The sequence below is a fragment of the Equus asinus genome, chromosome 8 (genome assembly GCF_041296235.1).
Source record: "Equus asinus isolate D_3611 breed Donkey chromosome 8, EquAss-T2T_v2, whole genome shotgun sequence".
NCBI lineage: Eukaryota > Metazoa > Chordata > Mammalia > Perissodactyla > Equidae > Equus > Equus asinus.
The window spans coordinates 28,032,395-28,055,475 of NC_091797.1; the positions used below are offsets into that span (position 1 = coordinate 28,032,395).

General features: G+C 52.9%; 1 protein-coding gene across 1 annotated transcript; it reads left to right on the top strand.

The window, feature by feature from the left end:
* Nucleotides 1-954: 954 nt before the first annotated feature.
* On the top strand, nucleotides 955-22,414 carry ETV7 (ETS variant transcription factor 7). The gene is made up of 8 exons (XM_014830964.3): nucleotides 955-1,094; nucleotides 2,881-3,016; nucleotides 13,790-13,954; nucleotides 14,372-14,497; nucleotides 16,389-16,619; nucleotides 17,989-18,131; nucleotides 19,757-19,857; nucleotides 19,973-22,414. The coding sequence occupies exons 1-8, from the start codon at nucleotides 1,089-1,091 to the stop codon at nucleotides 20,088-20,090; spliced, it is 1,026 nt and encodes a 341-aa protein (XP_014686450.3). The 5' UTR covers nucleotides 955-1,088; the 3' UTR covers nucleotides 20,091-22,414.
* Nucleotides 22,415-23,081: the final 667 nt, after the last annotated feature.

Consider the following 23,081-nt stretch of genomic DNA (forward strand, 5'->3'; position numbering starts at 1 on the left):
GTTGTATATTCTAGTTGTAGGTCCTTCTGGCTCTGCTATGTGGACGCTGCCTCAGCGTGGCTTGATGAGCGGTGCCACATGCTGCGCCCAGGATGGGAACTGGCGGAACCCTGGGCCGCTGAAGCGGAGGGCGTGAACGTAACCGCTCCACCATGGCAGGTCCTAAGCCTTCTTTATAACAGCATCTACACCGTTAGATTTTTGGCAGGTTATTAAGGTTTCTTCCCTCCTTTTCTCTGGCAGTGTGTCTACTTTAGTGCTTACAAGCTCTCTTGGCTTCCCCTCAAGGCAGCGGAAGTTGAGGCAGGTGCACACGGGTGATGGGTGGATGGGCGCCACACCTGGAGCAGCCAGAGGCCTGGGGACAGGTGCCAGTGGGGATCCACTGAGTACTTGGTTCTCGGTCAGGAGCACCACAGGCGCTCTGATGGTGGCGCTGGGCCCAGGGCAGTGGAGCCAAACGGCAGGCGGAAGCCGGTCGAGCTAGGAAGCTCACTCGTGCCTAAAGGGGCGAGGCACCTGGTCCAGGCGGACAGCATGGGAAGCCCCCTCTCATCCATCTGCAGAGACGCACAGGGTGACATGAAGTTGGTCTGTCGCTGTCCGGAGCGCAGGACCAGGGGTTCCCTCGGCTCCCCAGATCCCGCAGAATCCCATCTGCGTCACCCTAGGAGCCGGGGTCAGGCTGCCCGAGGGGCTGTCCACCGGCAAGAGGATGGGAGCAGGACTGGCGCCTCCCTGCCCGCGAGCGGACAGCGCCCTGGGGCTCCGCTCCCGCCGGGGCCAGCCTCCGCCCTCCCCCGAGCCCGCCGGGGCTGGAGTGGAAGCCGGATCCCGCTCTTTCGTTTTCGTTTCCCGGAAGGATAGCAATTACCGGAGAGCCCTCGGCGCCTGCTCGCCCTGGCAACCCAAGCGCACGCCAGCCGGCGCTTCTTGAAAGAGATTCCTCCCACGCGACCTTCCAGTTTTCGGGGCCAAGTGAGGGTTTGGGGAAGGAACGCCTGAGAGCGCCGGCCTAGGGCCCAGCAGCTGCAGCCAGTGGAGCTCTCGCGACGAACAGCCGGGTGGCTCCCTCACCTCCACCTGTAATGCAGGTAAGAGCCTGACGGCTGAACCACGCAGCGCGCCCGCGGAGCCACCTGCCCCCTATCCCTTCTCCACCACCTCAATTTCCGTACCCATTTTTTCAGATCTTTTTTCTGGCTGGAATCTTACTTTCCAACGCGTTCCCAAACTTCACCATCCACCCTTCACCGCCCCTGACTCACCTCCAGCCCTTCGCTCTCTCTTTGAAATCCTCTGCGTTTTATACTGCTCCTCCTACCCCCTCCTTACCCCTACATCAACCAGATGTGAAGTCCCTGGAAGTTCCTACACAAGCCAGACCTTCACAGCTGACAATCGCAGCCCCGCAGGGGCCTCCCTCCTTAGCTGTCCCTCTCCATTTGCCCTCCATTTGCCGTGTTTCCCTAGGAGCCTCAGAACCACCCCCAGATCCGGGCCCACTTCCCACCTCCAAGACCTTTCTCCTCTCCCTCCCCATCTCTAAGATCCATATTCACATCCAAATTTTATCAGACCTCTCCCTGACCTTCATGCTGAAGCACGGAGCTCGAACCCTCAGCAGCTCCCCAGCTGGCCTCTTCCAGGCAGTCACAGCCTGGAATTCCCCATTCCTCATGCCTGGAAGAGGGTGGAGGAGCAGACAAGGAGCTTCCTGCAGGTCCTAGGTCTCCAGCTTGGCAAGCCCCAGTGGCCAGGTGGCAACCTCTGAGGCTGGATTACCTGGGAAACAGCATCCACTGGGGCAGCAGGACTGGGAGCCCACCAGCAGTGCAGCGAGAGCTACCCGAAAGGTGTTGAATCCTCTTCTGCATTGGCCAAGGCTTCTGGAGTTTGCTTCACTGGCTCCAGATCCACAGTCTTTCTGCAGATGGCTCTCCTCAGACACCGAGAGATGAATGTAATGCTCTTCAGGATCCTAGAATGAGAAAATGACCCTTGCTGGGACTGGTTTCACTTTTACTTTTCATGATGTGGCAGCCTTTGGCTGAGCATGAGCCCCCAGGATCCTCCTGTTTCTACAAAATTCTGTCACTCTTTTCATCCCCTCATCATGATGGATGATCCACCTCACCTCTGGGGGCTGGGCAGCTTGTAAAGCTGTAAAGATACAGACTTTACTTGATGGGACCTTGGGATTCAGAGATTTATCCTTTCTTTTTCTCTTTTGAAAATAACATTTACTTGTTTATTTATTTCTGATTTAAGGTCTTTGTATCCTGGCCCCTCAGGTTCCCTGTGTCTTCTCCCCAAGGTTCCAGTGAGTCCTAGGTCCTCAGATTTCTAGCTTACAAGTCAAGTCTTGGCAGGGGAGCCCTCTGCTGGGATTAGGCACATGCATGAAAAGCTTGAATGGGAAAGATGTAATTTATCAAGTGTCCAGTCTGCACAAGATGTTGACAAGCTGAAGACATCCATGATTCCTACCTTTTTTGTGTGTGTGTGAGGAAGATTTACCCTAAGCTAACATCCTTTGCCAGTCTTCCTCTTTTTTTAAATTTTGCTTGAGGAAGATTAGCCCTGAGCTAACATCTATGCCAATCTTCCTCTACTTTGTACGTAGAATGCCTCCACAGCATGGCTGATGATGGACTAGGTTTGTGCCTAGGATCCGAACCCGCGAAACCCGGGCCGCCAAAGCAGAGCGTGTAGAACCTTAACCACTCAGCCGTGGGGCCGGCCACTGGTTCCCACCTTTAAAGTAGATGCAGAGATAGATGCTCTTTCCCTTTGAAAAAAATTATTGATACATTTAAGGATGACTGACTCTTCACCAAGGTGCTCGACTTTCATGGCCCTGGGTTTTCCTCTCTCTAGGAGGGAGCACTGGCCAGTTCTCCTGTGAGCCCTGAGGCAGCCACACCTTCCCCAGGCACCCAGACCCAAGCCCGAGGTGCCTCTCGAGTGAACCTGCTGGGCGAGGGGGCAATCTGCAAGCTGCCAGGAAGACTCCGTGAGTACAGGGGAGGAGGAAGGCCGATGTGTTTAAAGGACGTAAATGTGATGCATAAACTTCTTGATCTAAGGAATTGCCTTTCCTCCATTTGCTAGTTCTCTGCTGGATTATCTTTGCCTTTTCCTTGGTGAGGAGGTCAGAGCAGGTAAATGTGAGTTCTCCCTGTGGGGAGTACAGCTGACACGGCCACACGTGAGGGCGGGTGGTCTCCTCATTGGTCAGATGAGGGTTAGGATGCATGAGCTGCTGGGTCCCTTCCAGCCTAAAGGCAAAGAGGTGGGGACGTTGCCAGTGAGGAAGCCAGATGGGGCTGAACAGTGAACAACTGTATGTGTGTAGAGCCCTGTTTTAAATAATTATGTTTAACTTTTATTGTTATAAAAGTAGCATGTGCTTGTAATCAAAAATTGGGAAATGGCAGAGAAGCATGAGAAGAATATATAGAACAATCAAATCCACCCAAAGATGACCACGGGAAATGTATTGGTGGTATCGTTTCATTTCATTTTCCTAAGTAATGCTCTTGCCCCAGGAAACTCATGGCCATGGAGCAGGCTTAGATTAACATATTTGTGCCTGTGTTTCAAACGGCAAAGCTGAGAGGTGGAAAAGCTAAGTGACATGCTCAGGATCACACAGGCTCTCCGTGCTAAGGCGAAACCTCCGTCCTGCTGATGATCTTCTAAGAGATTCTTAAATGTTCTTCCCAAGCCGTGGAAATCATGGGATAGGTGGCTAGCTGACTGCCGGTGGGATCTTTATTCTGGGAGGGGGTCTTAGGGCAGTCACGTCTAACCTGGATTGGAAAGCGTCCTGGCCCCTTCCTGCTCAGCTGGCCTGGAGGCTGGAACACTGCTTTATTGATTTCACATCTTTCCAATTTTCTGGCCACAACCTGCTTTTTGAACCACTGACAGAACTGAGCAGAATGTGGGGTATTTTTTTTCACAGGCCTTGGGAAGAGCTTGTTGCCCCCAAATACCTCTGCCGTCCGCTGCCTGGCATTCTTTTAACTGGAGCAGAGCCTGTCTTTTCAGCGTTAGAAGGAAGATGGGGACTCCCGGACGTGAGAGAACCCCAGTGGCAGTGCGATTTGGGGATGGGGTGGGGAGCTCTGTAAGGAACCTGTGTTGCTTCATTTGGTCCAAATGCCAGCCCTGGCCAGTAGCTTGGGGGCTCAGGGCTGCTACAAGGAGATGTTTGGCAACAGTTACACAGAGAGTAGGATTTAGGCTCCATTCCCAGGCCAAGCCGTGGTGACAAGGAAAATAGGACTTTGAGGCCAGTCCTGAAGACCCTGACTGTTGCTGCTGAGAAGGCTCTTAGAGGTCATCTAACCCAGTCCCCTCATGGCAGCTGAGGACACGGAGCCTCAGACAGGGAGGGGCTTCTGTGCAGGGCACTCTGGATTGTCCCCTCTTGTCTCCCGCGATATTCAAAGACCGCTCCCACAACCAGCTTGCCAAGTCCTAGAACTTCGACCCTGGGAGAGACCCTGGATGTCGCCTCAGGTAACTCCCTCGTATTCCAAGTGAGGAGTCTGAGGCCCAGGAGGTTGTGCGCTGCCCGAGGTTGTGTAAGCTTCCCTCCTCTCCCTTCCCCCAGCACCAGCTCAAGGTCCCTGGGTGAGAGGGCACGGGAAGAGCAGTGGGGATTTAGAAAGTTTAATCACCACCTCGGTAAATACAATTATACAAGCCTTTTAATTTTTTGAAGCCTGGTGGGGCCCCTCTAAGATGGTCACCCGGTCTTCCTGCACCTTTCTAGTGACAGGAATGTCTTCCCTCTTGTAAACCAGCCTGTTCCCTGATTACTCAACTCGGGATACAGGGCCATTATGACCTATTAAGAGCTCCTGAGGTACAGTCCTATTGCCTTGGGTTAGATTTCTCCAGAAGCAGACCCTGAAATTCTTCCCCACAGAGGAGAGAAGGAAGTCTGAGAACGTTCTGTTGGGCCAGGTGGCACTGTGGGCACCTGGAGCTCAGTCCCAGTGGGGACCTCGGGGGACAGTGAGAGCCTACCCTGAATTATCCCAACGCTGGGGTAAGGCAGCTGGTCTATATCCACCCGCTTCCCAAGCATGATGGGATGAGGGCTGCTGCCAGGGGTGCTGACTCCCAGCTTTCTCAGGTGCCCTGGGCACGGGCTGAGTCAGGTGCAGAGTCAGAGGCCGGCATTCGGCATTTGCCGCCCCCAGAGTGTAGAGGTGAGAGCAAGGGCCATGGGCGGGGCACCAACAGCACCTCCCATACTTCTCGTCTTAGATTCCATGACTCATATTTACTTCTGAAAATATTCAGACAACACAGTGCTGGCCCTTAGTAAATATCTAACAGTCTTAAAAGATAGGGTATGCTAAATGAGTCATTTTCCTGTAGACAACATCCCCAGTGAGCAAACTGCTGACACCAAATGAGGGTTTGACCTTTCACATGGCTGGGGTGATGTCAGCCCGTTTCTCACATTTCTGGAAATTAGGTTTCCATCGCTGGGCATCTCTCTGACATTTATTCCAAGTCACCCACCCCATTCCCTCCTCCACCTCCAGCTTTCATTCTAATCCTCAGGGCTGATTTGCCTCCATGGGAAGGTGAACAGACAAAACTCATCTTGCTCGGCTTTGGGAGTCGGCCCAAGTGCAGCCCACCAGGCATTTCCCTGTGGAGCGCACTCGCCCGTGTTTGTTTGCCTGAAATAAACAAAGATGTGCAGTCGAGCATGGAAAGTCCACTCCAAGGATGACTGTGCTGTCTAGAGACAGGAGGTGGGCTGGGATGGAGGGGTGGGGTCCAGGGGGGCTCTAGCAGGGTGTCCCCCACTCACAAAAGGAGATTCACAACTATACTTCCCTCTGTGCAAGTGGACAGTGAGAGAGGATTCGCTCCTCCCCTGCCCTGGGGGGTGGGGGGGGGGGGAATGGAGGAGGTGATGCCACCTCAAGGGACAACTCAGGGGATTTTGAGAGGAGGCAGTTTAGAGATGGTCACCAGTACAGCCTCATTCAATGACAGAGAGAGAACAAAAGTTATCTGTGATGCTAATGGCCTCATGGGGCCTCACACCCAGGTCCGGAGTCTCTTCATTTTCTAGGATTTTATTCCTGGAAAAAAGCTCTATGAAGTTCCCGCTGTTGGATGCAGAGGGATTGAGACATCCTGGTGTTTTGAAGTGGACTTTCAGAGCTCCTGGCTGTGACTAAGCCACAGGAGATGTACAGCGCCACCTCTGATTTTCAGATGTCACTTAGGGCAAAGGGCTGGCACCTCTCCTCAGCTCCCTGGCAGCATACAACAAGGGAAAAGGGCCCTTGGCGAGTGTCAGCATATTTTTCGTGCCCTTGCTCAGGTTCACATCCTTCACTTATGAGAGAGTCCCCAGCACTGATTTTAGTGCTTGATACAATTCTGCCAGTGTGGCTTCCTGGAATCCCAGACCAGGGTACCTGAAATTTTCACGTGCACGTGAGTCTCCTGGAGCCTTTGGAAATGCAGATTCCGATTCTGCAGGTCTGCATGGGGCCTGAGATCTGCATCTCTATTAAACTCCTAGGCCGGGCTGCTGCTGCTGGAAGTGCTTTCAAGGGCCTCATTTTATGCAGCTGAGTCCTAACAGTGATTTTTCAGTGTTGGTCAAGGCTCACTAAGGAGGGAAAATCAATTTAGTAGGTCAACTTTTAAAAAATGAAATAGAACATTTCAGAGTACATCATAGATAGTAGTGGTAGCTATGATTTCATGAATACTTTGATTTGGCTCTTTACATATACGTGTGTGTGGGTCATGATATAAAAATGTATTTTTTACTGTGAGTTGAGGTCAGAATGGTTTGAGGTGAATATGATACAGTCTACACAGAAATTAAAATATAATGATGTACACCTGAAATTTATATAATGGTATAAACCAACGTTACATCAATAAGAAAAAGAAAAAAAAAAAAAAGGATGGTTTGAGAAATGCTGCCCTGGATTGTGGCATATTAGAAGCAGGAAATTAGATGGATGCAGGTGTAAAAGAGGGAGATGGGATGGAGCGGGGAGCATGGAGACTAGAAACTTAGAATGTTCTGGAAGCTGTGCGTATTGACAGTGGTGCTGTCACCTGACAATGAAAGGGAATATGGCAACAACAAACAGATCAAAGATTCCCCAAACCAACAATTTGAGGACAAAAAGCCTCCCCACCCCTAAGCTGACTCCTTCTTTGGGAAGAAGCCAAGCCAAACCCAGCCTGGCTTGACCACATCCCCACTCTCCTATTTCCCCATCAGACAGTGCCTTTGTGCAGTACACAACACAACTGTACGTGCTGGCCCTGCCCCCACAGTCTGGTGACAACCAGAAAGCCACGTATGATTACCAAGAAAAGTAGTATCAGCCAAGACAACCAGGACAAGCAATGGGGGGATGGATCTGAGGGGACTCTGGACAGACAGTGACATGCAGTCAACTAAGGACAATGGTAATTGCTAAACCACAGTCGTCATGGTAGAGAAACAAGCTAGTTCCTTTGTTTGGGGCAAGCTCCACCAGTGAAGACGCTGATAATCATACTAAAGGCCATTTGTTGGGTTTTTATTCTTGACCAAGCATTGTGCTGGGCGTTCTGTATACCTGTCTGATTTAATACACTCAAATAGGCCTGGGAAGTAGATTCTTGTATTATCCCCACCCTTACAGATGTGAAAACTGGCTGTAGAGTGAGGGGAAATATCTTGTCCATGGTCACCCACAGTAAAATACTGGAGCTGCCATTCGAGCCTGTGTACCTCAGACCCCACAGCTGTCACTCACTCTGAGCAACAGCCTCCAGCATCAGATGATGACAACTCCCATTTTTAGGAGACTAGCCAAGCATTTTACATCATCTCCTGCGTTCCTCCTGGGGATCCTGTCCGTAGGTCAAAGCCAGCTGCTAGTTCTATTTGGTTGCTACAGGTTGGTCCAACTCTGTTGTTTCTGGAGGTCACTGACCTAGTAAACTGCAGGGGTGTGGTAAGGAGTAGGGGGACACAGCTTTCACCAGGTGGGGAGGGGCGGCTCGAGCGGGTCTTGAAATCTGGACAGAGGGGTTTTGACTTGGTGGGGTTGATAGTCGGGAGCCATGTTAGTTTCTTGAGCAAGAGAGTGAAAGAGATGCTGTAGGAAGGGAGACCTGGCTGGGGTGGGGCTGGGGGGCAGGAGAGGGCGTTGGTCAGCATGCCTATAAGTCTCTCAGGCCCCTCACTGCTTGCTCAGCTCACTCATTTAGATCGTTTGTGTTTATGGAGCGTCTACTATGTGCCAGGCATTGCTCTAGGTGCTGGAGATGCCGCAGGGACTGAGACCGGCAGTGTGTGCCTTGCGGAGCTGACATTCTGGGCGCGGGGCGGGGGGACTACCTAGGAAGCCCTAAGCCCAGTGGTAAGGGCAGTGGAGGACAATACAACTGAGGAGGAGGAGGAGGAGAGTCCCTGCTCTGGGGTGAGGGGGATGGAGTGCTGACTCTTCAGGGAGACATCCCAGCCCTCCAGCTGTGTCTTGGGCAGAGAGTTCCTCAGAGACTGCGCCAGCTGGGGGCTCTTCCTGGATCTGTCCCAGAAGCTGGGAGCCGGCCAAGCTGGAAATCCCCAGTGAGCGAGTCACTGGGGCAGAGAGAGTAAGATGAGAGCAGGCTAGAGTCCTGAGAGACAATGATGGTAGATGTGAAGGAACTGAAAATATGATGGATCATTGCCGGGAGAGGGAGCAGCCACGGGCTGGTCTGCAGGTGAGGCTCCTGGGGTGGGGTTAGACCAGGAAGGGGAGACCCAGCGAGGCTCACCCCAGTAACTGGGAGGGAGACCTCTGGGGGGGCAGTGAGCACCTTAGGTAACACTCGCCAGCGTGTGTTGAGCTCTCAGGTGTGCTGGGTCCCTGCCAAGCATTTTACACGTGTTACCTCATCGAACAGCAGGTGCTCCATCTGCCTTGGAAAGGACATCCCACGTGCTGGACACTGGTCTTAAAGTGATTATCTCTTAGAATCCTCGTGACAGCCCTGTGTGGCTAGTACTATTTTTGTCATCGTCCTCATGACAATAAGGAAACTGAGACACAGTCATTTAGTTCCTGGCATTTACAGCTGACCTGGCAGCATCATCGGTACTTTTTGTTGCTGTTGTATGTTTTTACTTTTACTTTTTATTTTTTTAGGTATAATTTGCATACAGTCCAGCGTGCAAATCTTAAGTGTACAGCTCCGTGAATTTTTATGGACGTACATGTGCATGTAGCTGAGGGCATCTAGATCAAGATCCAGCCATTTCCACGGCCCGGGACGTTCCCTCCTGTCTCCTCCCAGTCAGTTCCCCTCCACAGGGCGACCCCTATTCTGCTTTCTCTCCCTAGATTAGCACTGTTTATTAGCACTGAACTATTGACTGTAGTTTTGTGTCTGGCCTCTTTCCTTCAATGTAATATCCTTGAGGTTTATCCACGCGTTGCGTGTAGCCGTCATTTGTACTTTCTGTTTTGTTGGCAAGCAGCATTCTGTTGCGTGAAAACATGGCAATTTGATTGTCCATTTTCTAGATGATGGCTATTTGGGATGTTTCCAGTTATTTTCTACTGTGAACAGAGCCACTGTGGACATTCGCATACATGTCTTTCTGTGGACGTGTCCACCATGGTCTTTCCTTTGGAGTGGAAATGCTGAGCTCCTAACCACTGCACCGCACTGCCCCGCAAACAGCACAGCAGCCCAGAGAGGCAATGTTATTACCCCACTTCACAGAGCAGGAAACTAAGGCTGAGAGAGGTTGAGTGGCTGATGAGGTGACTTGGCTAGCAAGGGGCTCAGCTGGAACCCAGACCCTGAGCTTGGGGATTTGGCCCAGAGCCAGGTGGCTGATCCAGTGAGTGGCATTTCCACTGGTGTGAGGGGCTTTGACCCATTGCTGGTTTGATTGAGGCCTTGGTGGCTGACCCACTCTTGGAAGTTGGTCCTTTCCTGGGGATCAAGTCCTATTGGAAAAGCCGTTTGGTGAGGAAGATTGGCCCTGAGCTAACATCTGTTGCCAGTCTTCCTCTTCTTTTTTTTTTTTTCTTCCCAAAGCCCCAGTGCATAGTTGTATATCCTAGTTGCAAGTCATTTAGTTCTCCTACCTGGGATGGTGCCACAGCGTGGCTTGATGAGCAGTGTGTAGGTCTGCACCCAGGATCCGAACCAGCAAACCCTGGGCTGCTGAAGTGGAGCATGCAAACTTAACCACTCGGCCCCTGGGCCAGCCCCCTGGAAAAGCCTTTTGACATTAACATCTTTGAAGACATGAGGAACAAGAAGGTTCCCTCTCTTTATTTATTGGACTGGAAGTGCTGGCAGCAATGGGCTGAAAGGTGAGGGTAGAAGAGAGCAGGAGGCAGTGAAAGAAAAACCAAATTCCACTCCAGGAAGATGACAGGCATCATCTCCAGGGGCTCCTGTGGGCTGTGTGGGGCCTCAGGGTCCCTCAGACGCAGCTTGGGAAGTCCCCTGCCTGTCTCTCTGGGCCTGGGAGCAGGACCACATCTGCTGTTGATAATGTCTGCCAAGTTCAGGGTTTTCCCCTCTTAGTGTAATTTTAGTGTTTTCATGGAGGCAGAATGGCCAGAAGGCTGTGGAATCCGTCCCCACCCTCTGGCCAAACACAGGAAAATGTACCTCTGATGCAGGAATCAGAGACAGCCTCAAACATCATGAAATAGGCGACCCCATAAAAAAGCAATTGCCAGTTGGCCCCCGGGGCCCTGGCAGCCGCCCCTGACACCTGAATGTCACCATCGTGTGGTCTCTGAGTTTTACACCATTCAGCTTTTTGTGACTCACTTCTGTAACCGCCAGACTGATCTCCCACAGAGGCTCTGTGTTTCTCTTTCCACCAGCAAGGCAGCCTTTTCCCTGCGTTCCTGCCGGGTGCGGGGTCTTCATTAAAATGACGCCTCCTTCTTCTCTGACTGTGCGTGTCCCTGACTGTTGAGGTGACCTGTCTCACCATAGTTTTTTTTAGTGGATCTGCTCTCCTGCAGAGGTTCTTATCTGGCGGGGAGTTTGCTCCCCTCCCCTTGGGGACATGTGGTGATGTCTGCAGACGTTTTTGGTTGTCACAACTCGTGGTGGGGATGTGCTGCTGACATCTAGTGGGTAGAGGCCAGGGATGCTGTCCCACTGGAAGGAATTCTCAGGCCTGAAGTGTCAGTAGTGCTGAAGCTGGGAAACCCTGCTCCACTGCGACCTGTTGGTAAGATTTTTTGTCCTTTTTAAAAAAAATCAATTTAGAGATGCTCTTGACCTATGATAGGCATTTGCCCTTTATCTACCATCCGCATTCCAAATATTTCCCCCAAATCTCTCCTCTTTTAGTTTTGTTTATGATATCTTTTGCCACACATACAAAAATTAAGGTAGCTAAATGTGTCTTTCATTTTGTGTGTGTGTGTGTGTGAGGAGGATTGGCCCTGAGCTAACGTCTGTTGCCAATCTTCCACTTTTTTTTTCTCCCCAAAGCCCCAGTACATAGTTGTATATCCTAGTTGTAGGTCATTCTGTTTCTTCTGTGTGGGACGCTGCCACAGCATGGCTTGATGAGTGGTGCCATGTCTGCACCCGGGATCCAAACCGGCAAACCCTGGCCTGCCGAAGTGAAGTGTGCGAAATCAACCACTCAGCCACGGGGCCGGCCCCTCATTTTTTCTTATAGCTTCCAAGTTTGTTTCATGGTTGAGGTCTCCCCTACCCTTGTTTAGGGCATGTGGCTTCCTATTTCTACTTCTTTTGAGGTTTCTATTGTTCTATTCATTAGGCCTTAATTCATCTGAATTGATTTTTGTGAATGGTGGGAGGTGAGGGTCCATATATATTTTTGTCCAGGTGGAGACCCAGTTGTGGTTTTTACCATATCTTAAATTAACTATCCTTTCCCACTGAATTAAAATCTCACCTCCGTCATGTATTAACTTTCCACACACACACACACACACACACACACACACACACACACACAGAATTCTGGGCTCCCTCGTCATTTCCAATGATACCTGTCAATCTTAGGTTAATGCGATCAGATGTTGATTACATCATGGCTTTGTGGTAGCTAGTACCGCACAGGCCAGTTGTCATCTCTATTTTCTTTTTCCCCTTAAATAATTTTTCGGTTGATTTCAGACATTTATTCTTTCCTTTTATGCATTCTTGGGTCCCACAATAAAGCAAGGGGAGGGTCCCCTTCCTCCCAGGGCGGGCCACGTTGCTCTCCTTTCTGTGCCCCTTCTCTTAGTGCCGCTGACGAGGACTGTCATTGGCGAGTCCTGGGTTGCTGGGGTCCCTCCCTCCTGCCAGCCTCGCTCTGTGCCATGTCCCCAGCAGTGGCACCTTGTGTGACACATGGCTGTTGCTTGTTAGGTATTGGCTGACTGAATGAATGAGTAGATGACGCACATCTTTCTTTCTTCAGACATGAACACCAGTGTGGGAACAAGGCAGTCAGAGTTTGGGTTAGTCTTTGTCACTGCCATGGTGTGGCCTTGGGCAGTCGCTGCTCCCCTCTGCCTCAGTTTCCCTACCTGTCAGACTGGACCCGATGAGCCCTGAGCTCCTCCACTCTCACACGGCTGGGGGTTCTGAGAGGGACGAGGAGCTCTTGGGGAGGAGACGTCCCCCACACAGCGAACCACCGGGCCGGCCCACCACAGTGGGCACAGTGCCGGGGGCCCGACCCTGTGAGGGGCCCAGGAAAATGTTCCAATTCTTTTAAAATTGGAAGAAAAAAATGAACTTTTAGGCAGAAGAAAATGTTTTAATATATAACAGTATCCTCCTCTTTATACCAATGCAGTCATAAAAGATAATTTTTTTAGTGGAGGTAGGGCCCATGAAGGAAGAGTGCTGAGGGCCCAAGCGAGTCAGAACGAGCCTCTGCAGAGGCGACCCTGATGGTGGGCTGAGGATTGGTTTTAGGAGCGTCACAGGCCCAGGCGAATAGAGGTGTCGGGGAATAAAGGAAAGCAGCCACCTGGCTGAGTGTTGCTGGAGATGAGAGCACATGATCCGAGTCTGGGAGTAGGAGACCCCCTTGTCCCCTGGGCCGTTCCCCAAGGGAACCCACATCTGAGTTGGCACAACAGAGCAAAGAATACAGCAACCAGACACCCAGGTTGCAAGCCTGGCTGTACCGCATGCACCTGTGTGACCTCAGGTGAGCCTTCACCTCTGGGAGCCTCAGTTTCCTCATTTGGAAAACAGTAATATTAACACCTTCTTCATAGGACTGTTGGGTCGTTCTTGCAGTCACTCAACACTCTCAAGCACCTACTGTGTTTCAGGCACTGTCCTAGGTGCTGAATGCATACAGCAGTGTGCCCAGCACGCTCAGCCCAGTGCCTGGCACATAGTAGTTCCTCATTAATCATTTGTTGAGTGGATAATTGGTAAACAGGCCCGGGGGGAGGGGTACCAAAAATAAATAAGTGATTACTTATATAATGTGTAGATAATAGTAAACATAAACACATGATTTTATCAAATGTAAAATGTAATTACAAAGAGAGTAAGGTGCCAGGAAGGAAAAGGACAAGACACAGTGACAGAGAAAGTGTCGGGGCGTGGGGGGCAGGACAGGAGAGCATCTGCTCAGACGGCATGTTCTTTCAGAGGGGGCTTCTCCCAGGAGGCGACATTCAAGTGAGGGCTGAGATAGGAGGCTGAGTGATTGACGGGGGAGAGCTCCCGCCCCCCGCCCCGTGCCCGCCCCCCAGCCCGTGTCCTCGCGTTGCAGGCATCCAGCCGGCGCTTTGGAGCAGGGAGGACGTGCTGCACTGGCTGCGCTGGGCCGAGGGCGAGTACGCGCTGCAGCCCACCCGGGAGCACGGGTTCGACATGAACGGCCGCGCCCTCTGCATCCTCACCAAGGATGACTTCCGGCTTCGCGCACCAGGCTCAGGTCAGGGGAACTCCCTGGTTTCCCTCTGGAGCGTTCTGATGGACACCCGGCTAGGTCCAAGGGGAGAGGTGGGGCGTCAGTTGGGGAGGATCGTGCTCACCTCCCAGCACTGCAGACGCCCTTCTTTGCACAGATGTTTGCCCGGTGGTTCCCAGCTAGAGCCTGCAGCAAAGGAGTCCGCTTGGGGCTTATTTTCAGAGCCCCAGGGGCCTGTCCCACCCTCTCACTTTCCCCTCCCTGTCGCCCCGGCCCTGGTCTCCCCACCCGTTTCCACACTAGGACCTCTCATCTCCATCAGCGCTAAGCTTGAGACGGGACATGCTTGTCCTCCTCCGAGAGGCAGGTGATGGCAGGGTAACACGGCCAGCCCTCCCCGCCAGCCTGGTCAGCAGCCTGCCCTCCCGCCCCCACCCCCAGGTGACGTCCTGTATGAGCTGCTCCAGTACATCAAGACCCAGCGGCGGGCTCTGGTGTGTGGGCCCTTTTTTGAAGGAGACTTCAGGCAGAAGATACCCCCCCAGCACTGCCCTTGCCTCCAGGAAGGTGAGGCGGCTCTGCGCGGAGACCCTCCCCGAAATGGGCCTCACTGGGAGGTGGAGGCAGGGCTTCCTCCAGGCAAAGCAGTGACAGAGGCCGGGTGTGGGCCAGCTCCCCCCTCCTCCCTGTCCCGCCTCCTCACCTGACCTCTGCCCTCTGGACCCTCCTGGCGGCCCTTGGTGCTGTGGCCGTCTGAGAAGCTGTGCCTCTCCTCTCGTTTCTTCACTCCTCTCCAGCAAAGAGTTGTGTGGCGACTAGTTTCCTCTTCTCCTCATCTCTCCATGGAGACCCCTCTGCCCAGGGTCTCCAGGGCCCTGAGCATGGGGCTGTCCATGTCCCCTCTCAGTCCTTATCATACACTATGACTTCTCACAGCCTTCGACCCAGGGGCCATCTGCCCCCACAAACTCTGCCCTTGGCTTCCTGGACACATCACCGGTTGCCCCTTCTCAGTCTCCTGGTTTCTCCTCTTCTCCCCTACTTCTAGATGTTGGGGTGCCCCGGGGCGCAGGGGGCCTCTTCTCTTCTCTGTCTGCACTCAGACCTGGGTAATCTCATTTGGTCTCAGGTGTCAAATACCATCTAGTGCTGATGATTCCGTGTATACCCGGACCTCTCTGAATCCCAGACTTGCTCACCCCACGCTGTCTGCTGCACACCTCCCCTGGGTCTCTAACAGGCATCTGAGCCCTAACAGCTCCTCAGACTCCTCACTCCTCTCCAGCCGGGCTCCTCTCCCAGGCGTCCCTGTCTCAGCAAACCCAGCTCCATACTTCCGACTGCTTGGGCCAAAACATTGCATGTCATCTTTGCTTTCTTTCTCTCCCACCCTCATCCCATTGTAAACACATCTTGTTGGCTCTGCCTTCTAAATCTACCCAGAATCCAGCTGCTTCACGCCCCTCCACTGCTGCCGTGGTCCAGCCCCCATCACCTCTGGAGACACCCCTCACTGGTCTTCTTGCTTCCTCTCTTCACCTCCTATGATCTGTTCTCAACAGAGCAGCCAGAGAGCTTCATAAGTCGGGTCTTGCCACTTCTCTGCTCAAAAGCTTCCAGTGGCTCCCATCTTACCCAGAGTCAAAGCAACAGTCCTAACAATAACCTCCCTGCCCTCTGCCATCCTCTCCCACCCCTTTCCCCCTTGGTCATGCTGCTCCAGCCACACTGGCCTCCTTGTTCATTGAACAAGCCAGAGACACGCCTGCCTCAGGGCCTTGGCACTTGCTCTTCCCTCTACTTGGCATTCTCTTCTCTAGACACCCACAGAGCTCACTCCTCTACCTCCTCAGGTGTCTATTCAAGTGTTAGCATGTCACTGAGGCCTTCTCTGATCAGTGGGCAACTGTGCCTTTCCCAGGATTCTCTATCTGCCTTATAGTGCTTTCGTTCCCCGCCTCCCCTCCCTGCCCCCACCCCAGCCGCATTGTATACTGTTTCTATTTTTTTTTTAATCCTCTCTCTCCCCCTAGCCCAGCCCCACCCTAACTAGAATATAAGCTCCATGGAGGCAGGGCTCTTTTGAGTTCAGTGATGTGTTCCCAAGATTCTTAGAATGATGCCTGGCTCATGGAAGGTTCTCAACAGATGTTCATTGGGTGGATGGAGAATCAGGGCCCCTGGGCTCTGGGCCTGGCTCTGTCACCCCTGGGCCTTGTGAGAGATTGTACGGATGAGGGAACAGGTTTGAGAGATTAAGATACTTGTGTGGGAACCGGGGTTAGTACCTGGGCTGTCTGGCCCCCACCCGAGGCCTCCACTGCCTCCACTGACCAGGGGCAGGATGGAGGAAGAGCATTAGGGGTGCTCCCCACGGGCTCCCAGGAAGGACGTGGAGGGGGGTCTGGGCTGGGGGTGCTCAGGGACCACAGAATCAATAGTGCTCATCTGCTTACAGAGGGGACCGGGCCCTTTCAGGTGGCCCCCCAAAGGGGCCTCCTGCAGCTGCCACCCAACCTGGGGCTTGCCAGCTCCTTGAGCCACTCAGATGCCCCCGGCCTGGCCAGGTGGCCCCTCGGCAGGGAGGAGTCCCTCACCTTGCCTCACTGTGCGGAGCTCGGCTGCAGGGCTGAGGGGGTCTGCCCCCGCCCCCCGATGCCGCGGGCCCCCATCGACGGCAGGATCGCCGGTGAGTAGGAGGGTGTGTCCCCGGCCTGGAGGGATGTGTGCTGAGGCCGAGTCCCAGAGGTGACAAGGAAGAGGGTTGTTTAGATCTGGGGGGTAAGAGGGTCTGTCCTGGGTGGTGGGGGTGTGGGATGACCATCCTGTGTTCTGGCCGCAATCTGGATCACCAAGCCCACCCTGTCTCCAGGACACGGACAGTTAGCCAGTCACAGCCAGTCAGATTGACATGGAGTATCCCCCCCTTAAAACTTTATTTGTTTTTAAATAGTTGAGTATTTACTATGTGCCAGGTATGGTTCTAAAGCCTTTATTTAATCCCACAATAGCCCTTTGAGGTTGGTAGTATTGTTATCCCCATTTTACAGGTAAGGAAAATGAGGCACAGAGCGGTTAAGTGACATCCCCATGACCACACAGCAGTAAGTCGTGGAGTTGGGTTGTGAACCTAGGCGGTCTGGCTACAGAGCCTGAGCTCTAACCAGGTGATACACTCCCACTCCACATTCATTGTTAAAAGATTGACCAACAGACAAGCAGCCAGACAGACTGACAGATAAGCTGCCCGCCTTTCCAAAGGGTGTTTTCTAGTCATGGCGGGGCTCCGACATTTATTCTAAGACAGCACAGAGGGGGCAGAAGCCTGGTTCTGAAATGGCTGGGAACCACTAAAACGCAATGATTTGGTCTTTTTAATAATAATGCTTAACATTCTTAGAGCACTTCCTCTTTCCCAGGCACCGTGCTGAGGGTGCCTTGGTCTCTTGTGTTCCTTAATCCTCACGTCACCCCGTGAGAGGACACTGGCTTGGAAGAGGTTGGGTGACCGGCTGAAATGACCCCGCAGGCAGCCTGGGGTGGGACGTCAGGTCTTGCTCCCAGGCGCCCTCTGCCGCTTGCCTCCACTACGGCACATTTGATTTTCCCTAACCTCCCGTCGGGGGCTCAAGGGGATGGATGTTACGAACCTTATTTAACAGAGATCCAGGGGGCTGAGTGACTGGGCCAGGGGCAGGGACGGACTGGGAGGCTGCGGCCACTGCCTGCCCCACCACCTGCCCGCAGATGAAGGGGCCTTTGGTGTCTGCAGAACTGGGTTAGAACTCCCCCTCTGCCTGCTGCTTAGGAGCTGGGCGACTTAGGACCCGTCTGTGCTCCTCTGAGCCGGCTTCCTCTCCTCTTCCGGGGATAACCTGGGGTTGGGGTGATTGAATGAGATGCTGAGTAATGAGCCCCCGAGTGGCCGTTCCTGTTACCGCTGTCACCTTCACTGTCCTGCCGCACGTCTGGGCCCAGCCTCTGGAGCCCCAGAGCCCCCGTGCTGCCTCACAGCTCCAGGCGAGTGCCCTGTCTGCAGCCCCTGTGCTCGATTACAGACTGCCGGCTGCTGTGGGACTACGTGTACCAGCTGCTCTCTGACACCAGGTACGAGCCCTACATCAGGTGGGAAGACAAGAATGCCAAGATCTTCCGAGTTGTGGATCCAAATGGGCTCGCCAGACTCTGGGGAAACCACAAGGTGAACCTCAGCCAGCAGGCGGGATGGTGTCAACACATCCAGCAGAGGAGAGGGCGGGGGGTCAGAGTGGACCCCTCAGCACTAGGGGACAGTCCTCAACTGACAGAATGTTTCACCAGCAGCCCCAGAAGTGTTGGCATCATTTTATATTGGGAAATCCTGAGGGAAAGGCTGTTGCTTCCTGAGGATGGGGACTGACCCCATAACTCAGGAATCTTGCTTTCTGATCACTCAGTCCCACGTTTGCTCAGCATCTGAGCCTTTCGAAGCTCGTTTGCATGAACTGAGCATCGGATGCTGTGGGGCCGTTGGGCCGGATGAGGAAGCTGTTCCCTGGAGGAAGCTGAGACAGAAACCCAGGTCTCAGTCCCCACAGGGGCATTGGGTGTCAGGGCTGGAAGGGCCTGGGGACGACTGAGGCCAGCATTCCCAACATGGGGAACACCCACACCCAAAATGGGTGTCTGCCAGGGGATTTGGGGTGGTTTGCTCCAAATTCTAATAATTAAATATTTATTTTAGTAAGAATTAGAATTTAAAAATTTGACTGCTATGTTAATGTCATGACTTACCGTGGTGATATAAAGCAAGTGTCCTTGTCTATGAATAAATTCATTTAAGTTAAAAAAATGAATCTTTTAAAGAAAACTATCACCAATGTTGATAATCTGCAGTCTGAGCATTTCCTAAGGTGGTACAGCATTTATTGCCCCGCACGCTCCGAGGGCTTCACCTGTATTAACGCATTTAATCCTCGCCACGACCTTGTGAGGCAGGTATTATCAGATGGGGAAACTGAGGCACACAGCGGCTCATCAACCTGTCCAAGAGTTTGCAGCCAGTAGGTGGCAGAGCAGGGACTTGAAACCAGACCCCGTGGCTCTATGCTCTGTTCTATTTGTTGCCTCTCAGCAGTGCTGGTGGTAGATAGGATGACGGAAGTTTGGGCATCCTTATCTGGTCCAATCCCCGTATAGTACAGGGAGGGAAACTGAGGCCCAGAGAGCAGCAGTTCCGTTTAGTGAGCACATACGACATGCCCAGCGCCATGCTAAGTGCTCTCATGCATTCACTAATTTAATCCTCACAACAAATCTGTGAGACAGATGTTTTTATCCTCATTTTATAGCCGGGAAAACCGCAGAGAGGTGAAGAAACTTATCCAAGGTCACACAGCTGCCAAATGGTGGAGCTGGGGCTTCACTGACACCAAAGCCCAGTCTCATTGCCCCTACTCTGCGCTGCCCACTCCCCAAGAGAGGAAACAATGATTTGGCCAAAGTCACGCTGCTGGTGGCAAGGCCTTCATGCCAGCCGCCACGCTGTCCCTCTGACTAAGCATATAGTTACTTGTTACTCCTTGGGACACTGCCATGTAAAAGCAGCATGTGATTCACCCCCGCCCCGTGGTTCTCAGCGGGGTAGGTGAGAGAACCATTCCGTTATTTCTCCCCTGACTTCCCCCTGCCTTTCTCCTTCCAAACTCAAGAGAACTCTCATCGCCCTCACAGAACCCTGGGCTGTGAAACCATCCAGTCTAACCTGTTCCTTCCAGATGTGGAAACCGAGGCCTGGAAGGAGCAGGGTGGGCATAGGGGGTGATGTGGGGCTGCTTTGCCTTCCAGAACCGGGTGAACATGACCTACGAGAAGATGTCGCGTGCCCTGCGCCACTACTATAAGCTGAACATCATCAAGAAGGAGCCCGGGCAGAAACTCCTGTTCAGGTGAGCAGACTAGGGGCCAAGGTGCGAAGGGGAAGAGGGGCTGCGGTCGAGTGGGCTGGAAGCCCCCTGCAGCTGGAGGGTGGGGGCTGACTTGCTGCTGGGGCCTCAATTGTAGATTTCTGAAGACACCCGGGAAGATCACCCGGGACAAGGGCAGCCGCCTGGAGCAGCTGGAGAGCCAGGAACAGGACAGGCCAGATTTTAAGGAGGAGATTCGGGCAGTCTCTCCATGAGGGGCACGTGGACTCCGGGCACCCGGCACCGATGGGCAGAGCCTGAGTCTCCCATGGAGGCAGCTGGCTGCAGGGTGGCCCCTCCCTCCTCCCAGGGCAAGTGGGCACTCCCAGCTGAGTTTTGCACTCACGGGATCACAGCTGTTGGCTCGGACCTCGAGGCTGCCTGGGGACCCGGGAGGGCCGAGAACTGGGAGGCCCCATATCCGGGACGTTGGTGGGGGGCATCATTCTTCGGATAGGGCAGCCCTGGGGCTAAGCGGGGCACAGGAAATGAACTCTCTCCCTGCCTTGCCCCTTGGTACCTGCCCAGCTTGGGAGAGGAAGACAGATGCTGAGAGAGCATCCCACCCAACTCCTTCGGTTTACAGAAGAAGGGAGCACTGAGCCTCAGCTTTCCTCATCTGTGAACGGGGCCTGCTCCTGAAAACCCGCCCTCAGGGGGCTGATGCGTGAGATGGAAAAAAGAATTACTGCTTTTCAGCCTCAGTAATAAAAGCAATAATGACTCCTGACACTGAAGGGCTTGCTAGGTGCCAGGCCTTGTGCGAAGGGTCCTAACCTAGACTGTCTCTCATTCAGTTCACACACCAGCGCCCGAGGTTTGAAGACAGGGACGCGGGGCAGGGGCTTGCAGAGCCGGACACCTGTCCAGAGCCCAGTGCTGTCGCCTGTTTTCTTTCGGGGCCTCTGAATGTATTGGGCGCTTCTCAACAGAAGCCAGCGCCCCACCCCTCTGTCTTCAGCATCTTTGCTGAAGAGTTCATTTCCCTTGGCCCAATCCACTTGTCCTCAGTGTTCGGTCCTTTGGTGACTCTGTGACTGTGACCCAGTGAAGCTTGCCCCCTGTGCTTCTGTACCCGTGTCTGCCATGTGACCTGGGCAGTCGTTCCACCTCTGGAGCCTCAGGTTTCTCATCTGTAAGATGAGGACGCTACTCCTGACCTGACCTCACAGGATTGCCAGGAAATTTCTCTGAGAGGATCTTTGTGAAGTGCTCTGTGAGGAGCACTGAATCGGGTTAGCTAAGAAGACGCTGCAAAGCCAAAGCTGCTCTAAGGCATGACAGTGCCTCTGTCCTACGGGTTCAGCTTCTCCTCTCTGCTCCCCAACCCCCAGTACTGGCTGGGGCCTCTGAGCAGGGGTGGGGAGTGGGAGTGGGGGCGGGTGGGGCATGGGGAGCGAGCTTCTTGGATTTGCATCTTCTTTCTTGGAAGGAGGAAACCACCTTGGCCTCTTGCATCCATCCAGCCAGGAAAGCCCCTGTCCTGTGAGCCTGAGCCGGCCCTGAGTCACTCTACAGGAGAAGCTGATAAGGGTCTCGGACTTTGGGACTCAAAGCTGTGACAGCTCATGAGCTGGGAGACTCCTGGCTTAGTCTTGCCTGAGCTCTCGACACTTCCACCCCAGAAGGGGCCAGGCAGGTGGCCTGGGCAAAAGTGTCGGTAGGAAAACCCTCGGCCCCTTTCTGCTTCCCAGGGACTGTTCCATCCTTGACTTCACTCTAGGATGAACCCACACCCCATATCTTTTCTCATCATCCCCAACCCAGAACTACAGAATTGGACTGGGAGGGACCATCAAAATCAACTTGTCCAGCCTCTCCTTTTGTAGGTAAGGCAACTGAGGCCAGAGAGGGGGAATGACTTGCCCAGGATCACAAAGCCCAGCTCAGTGTGCTGGCCTCTGACATTGCCATATTTTCTCTCGTCTCATATCTTGCTCGTGGGTCCAAGATGTAGAGGTTTAAACAAGAGGATGGAGTTGTAAGTCACTTCTTTCGGTTATGATGTTGGCATTTGCCTGCTGGTGTGTTAATGTTGTCAACTGCTGTGTATCCCAGGGACTGTGTCTTCACCCAGGGCAATGAGTCTCACTCAATGCCGGGACCACTGGAGCCAGGAGTGGGCTGTGGGCTTGGGCAGAGTCCGCCGCCCCAGGTCCCAGACCCTCGGACTCTCCGCTCGGCCTGGGCTGAGGTTTACTCTTTCCCCACCTCCCCAGGCCCGTTAGGTGCTGGCTGGGCTGGACACCTGGGTGCCGGGAATGAGGGATTCACTCAGCCCTTCTTCCACAAGCATTAGTCAGCACCTGCTGTGTTCCTGGCACCAGGTGAGTCTCTGGGTTTGTATCCATTTTTACACAAGTAGATTCCTGAAAACTGATGGGCCACTGAAAACTACACATGTCAAGGTGAATTTCCTCACAAATAATTTAAAAAAGCAGGAAATATATTCTCATGACTTAAAAAAGTAGCCAGCCATGTCTGTCTGTCTTTTTTTTTTTTTTTTTACCAGGTTACATTAAAGTCAACAGTAAATAATTTATGAAAAAATTGAGTCTATTAAGAAATTCATTAATGAACAAATGATCCAAGTCACTGTTTCCATCCAGTCAAGTCATTCACAACATTAAGCCAGGAGCACGGGCTCTCGTCTTCTCCATTAGATGGATTCTTGCCAAGAAAATCTTTTTCCTTCACAAGAATGCTCCAGATCTAGCCCTTTCCCCTGGCTTTATTGACACACGATTGACATATAACATTGTGTAAGTTTAAGGTGCACAACGCATAGCATCTTCTTTAATCCTGGTGGCCCTGCCACATTCGGGCTCTTACTGCAGGAAGCCTGGGCTGATGCTGTGATCCATCCTCTTTCTCTTGCAGGGTCCCAGTGGTGACAACTTTTCTTGGCTTCTTCCTCTGGTCCCTCCCAATGATGTTAATTCACATTTTCTCCTCAAGTGTTCTCTCAACTGTTTTATAGGGACAACAGAAAACATATACTTTTATAGAGCGAGGTCTCCATACTCCCAGCTATCCGGCATCTGGTGGTAAAAGCCAAGATGGTGCTGGCTCCGCCTTGTTGAAGGCTGGTGTCAGGTCCCCTCCTCCATGCTGGCTTGGCCACTCATGTGGGACCTGTGAACTGAGCTGCCACTGGGACAGCCCCAAGATTTGGGTGGGGGAGTTTAAAGTGGGTTGCTCTGAAA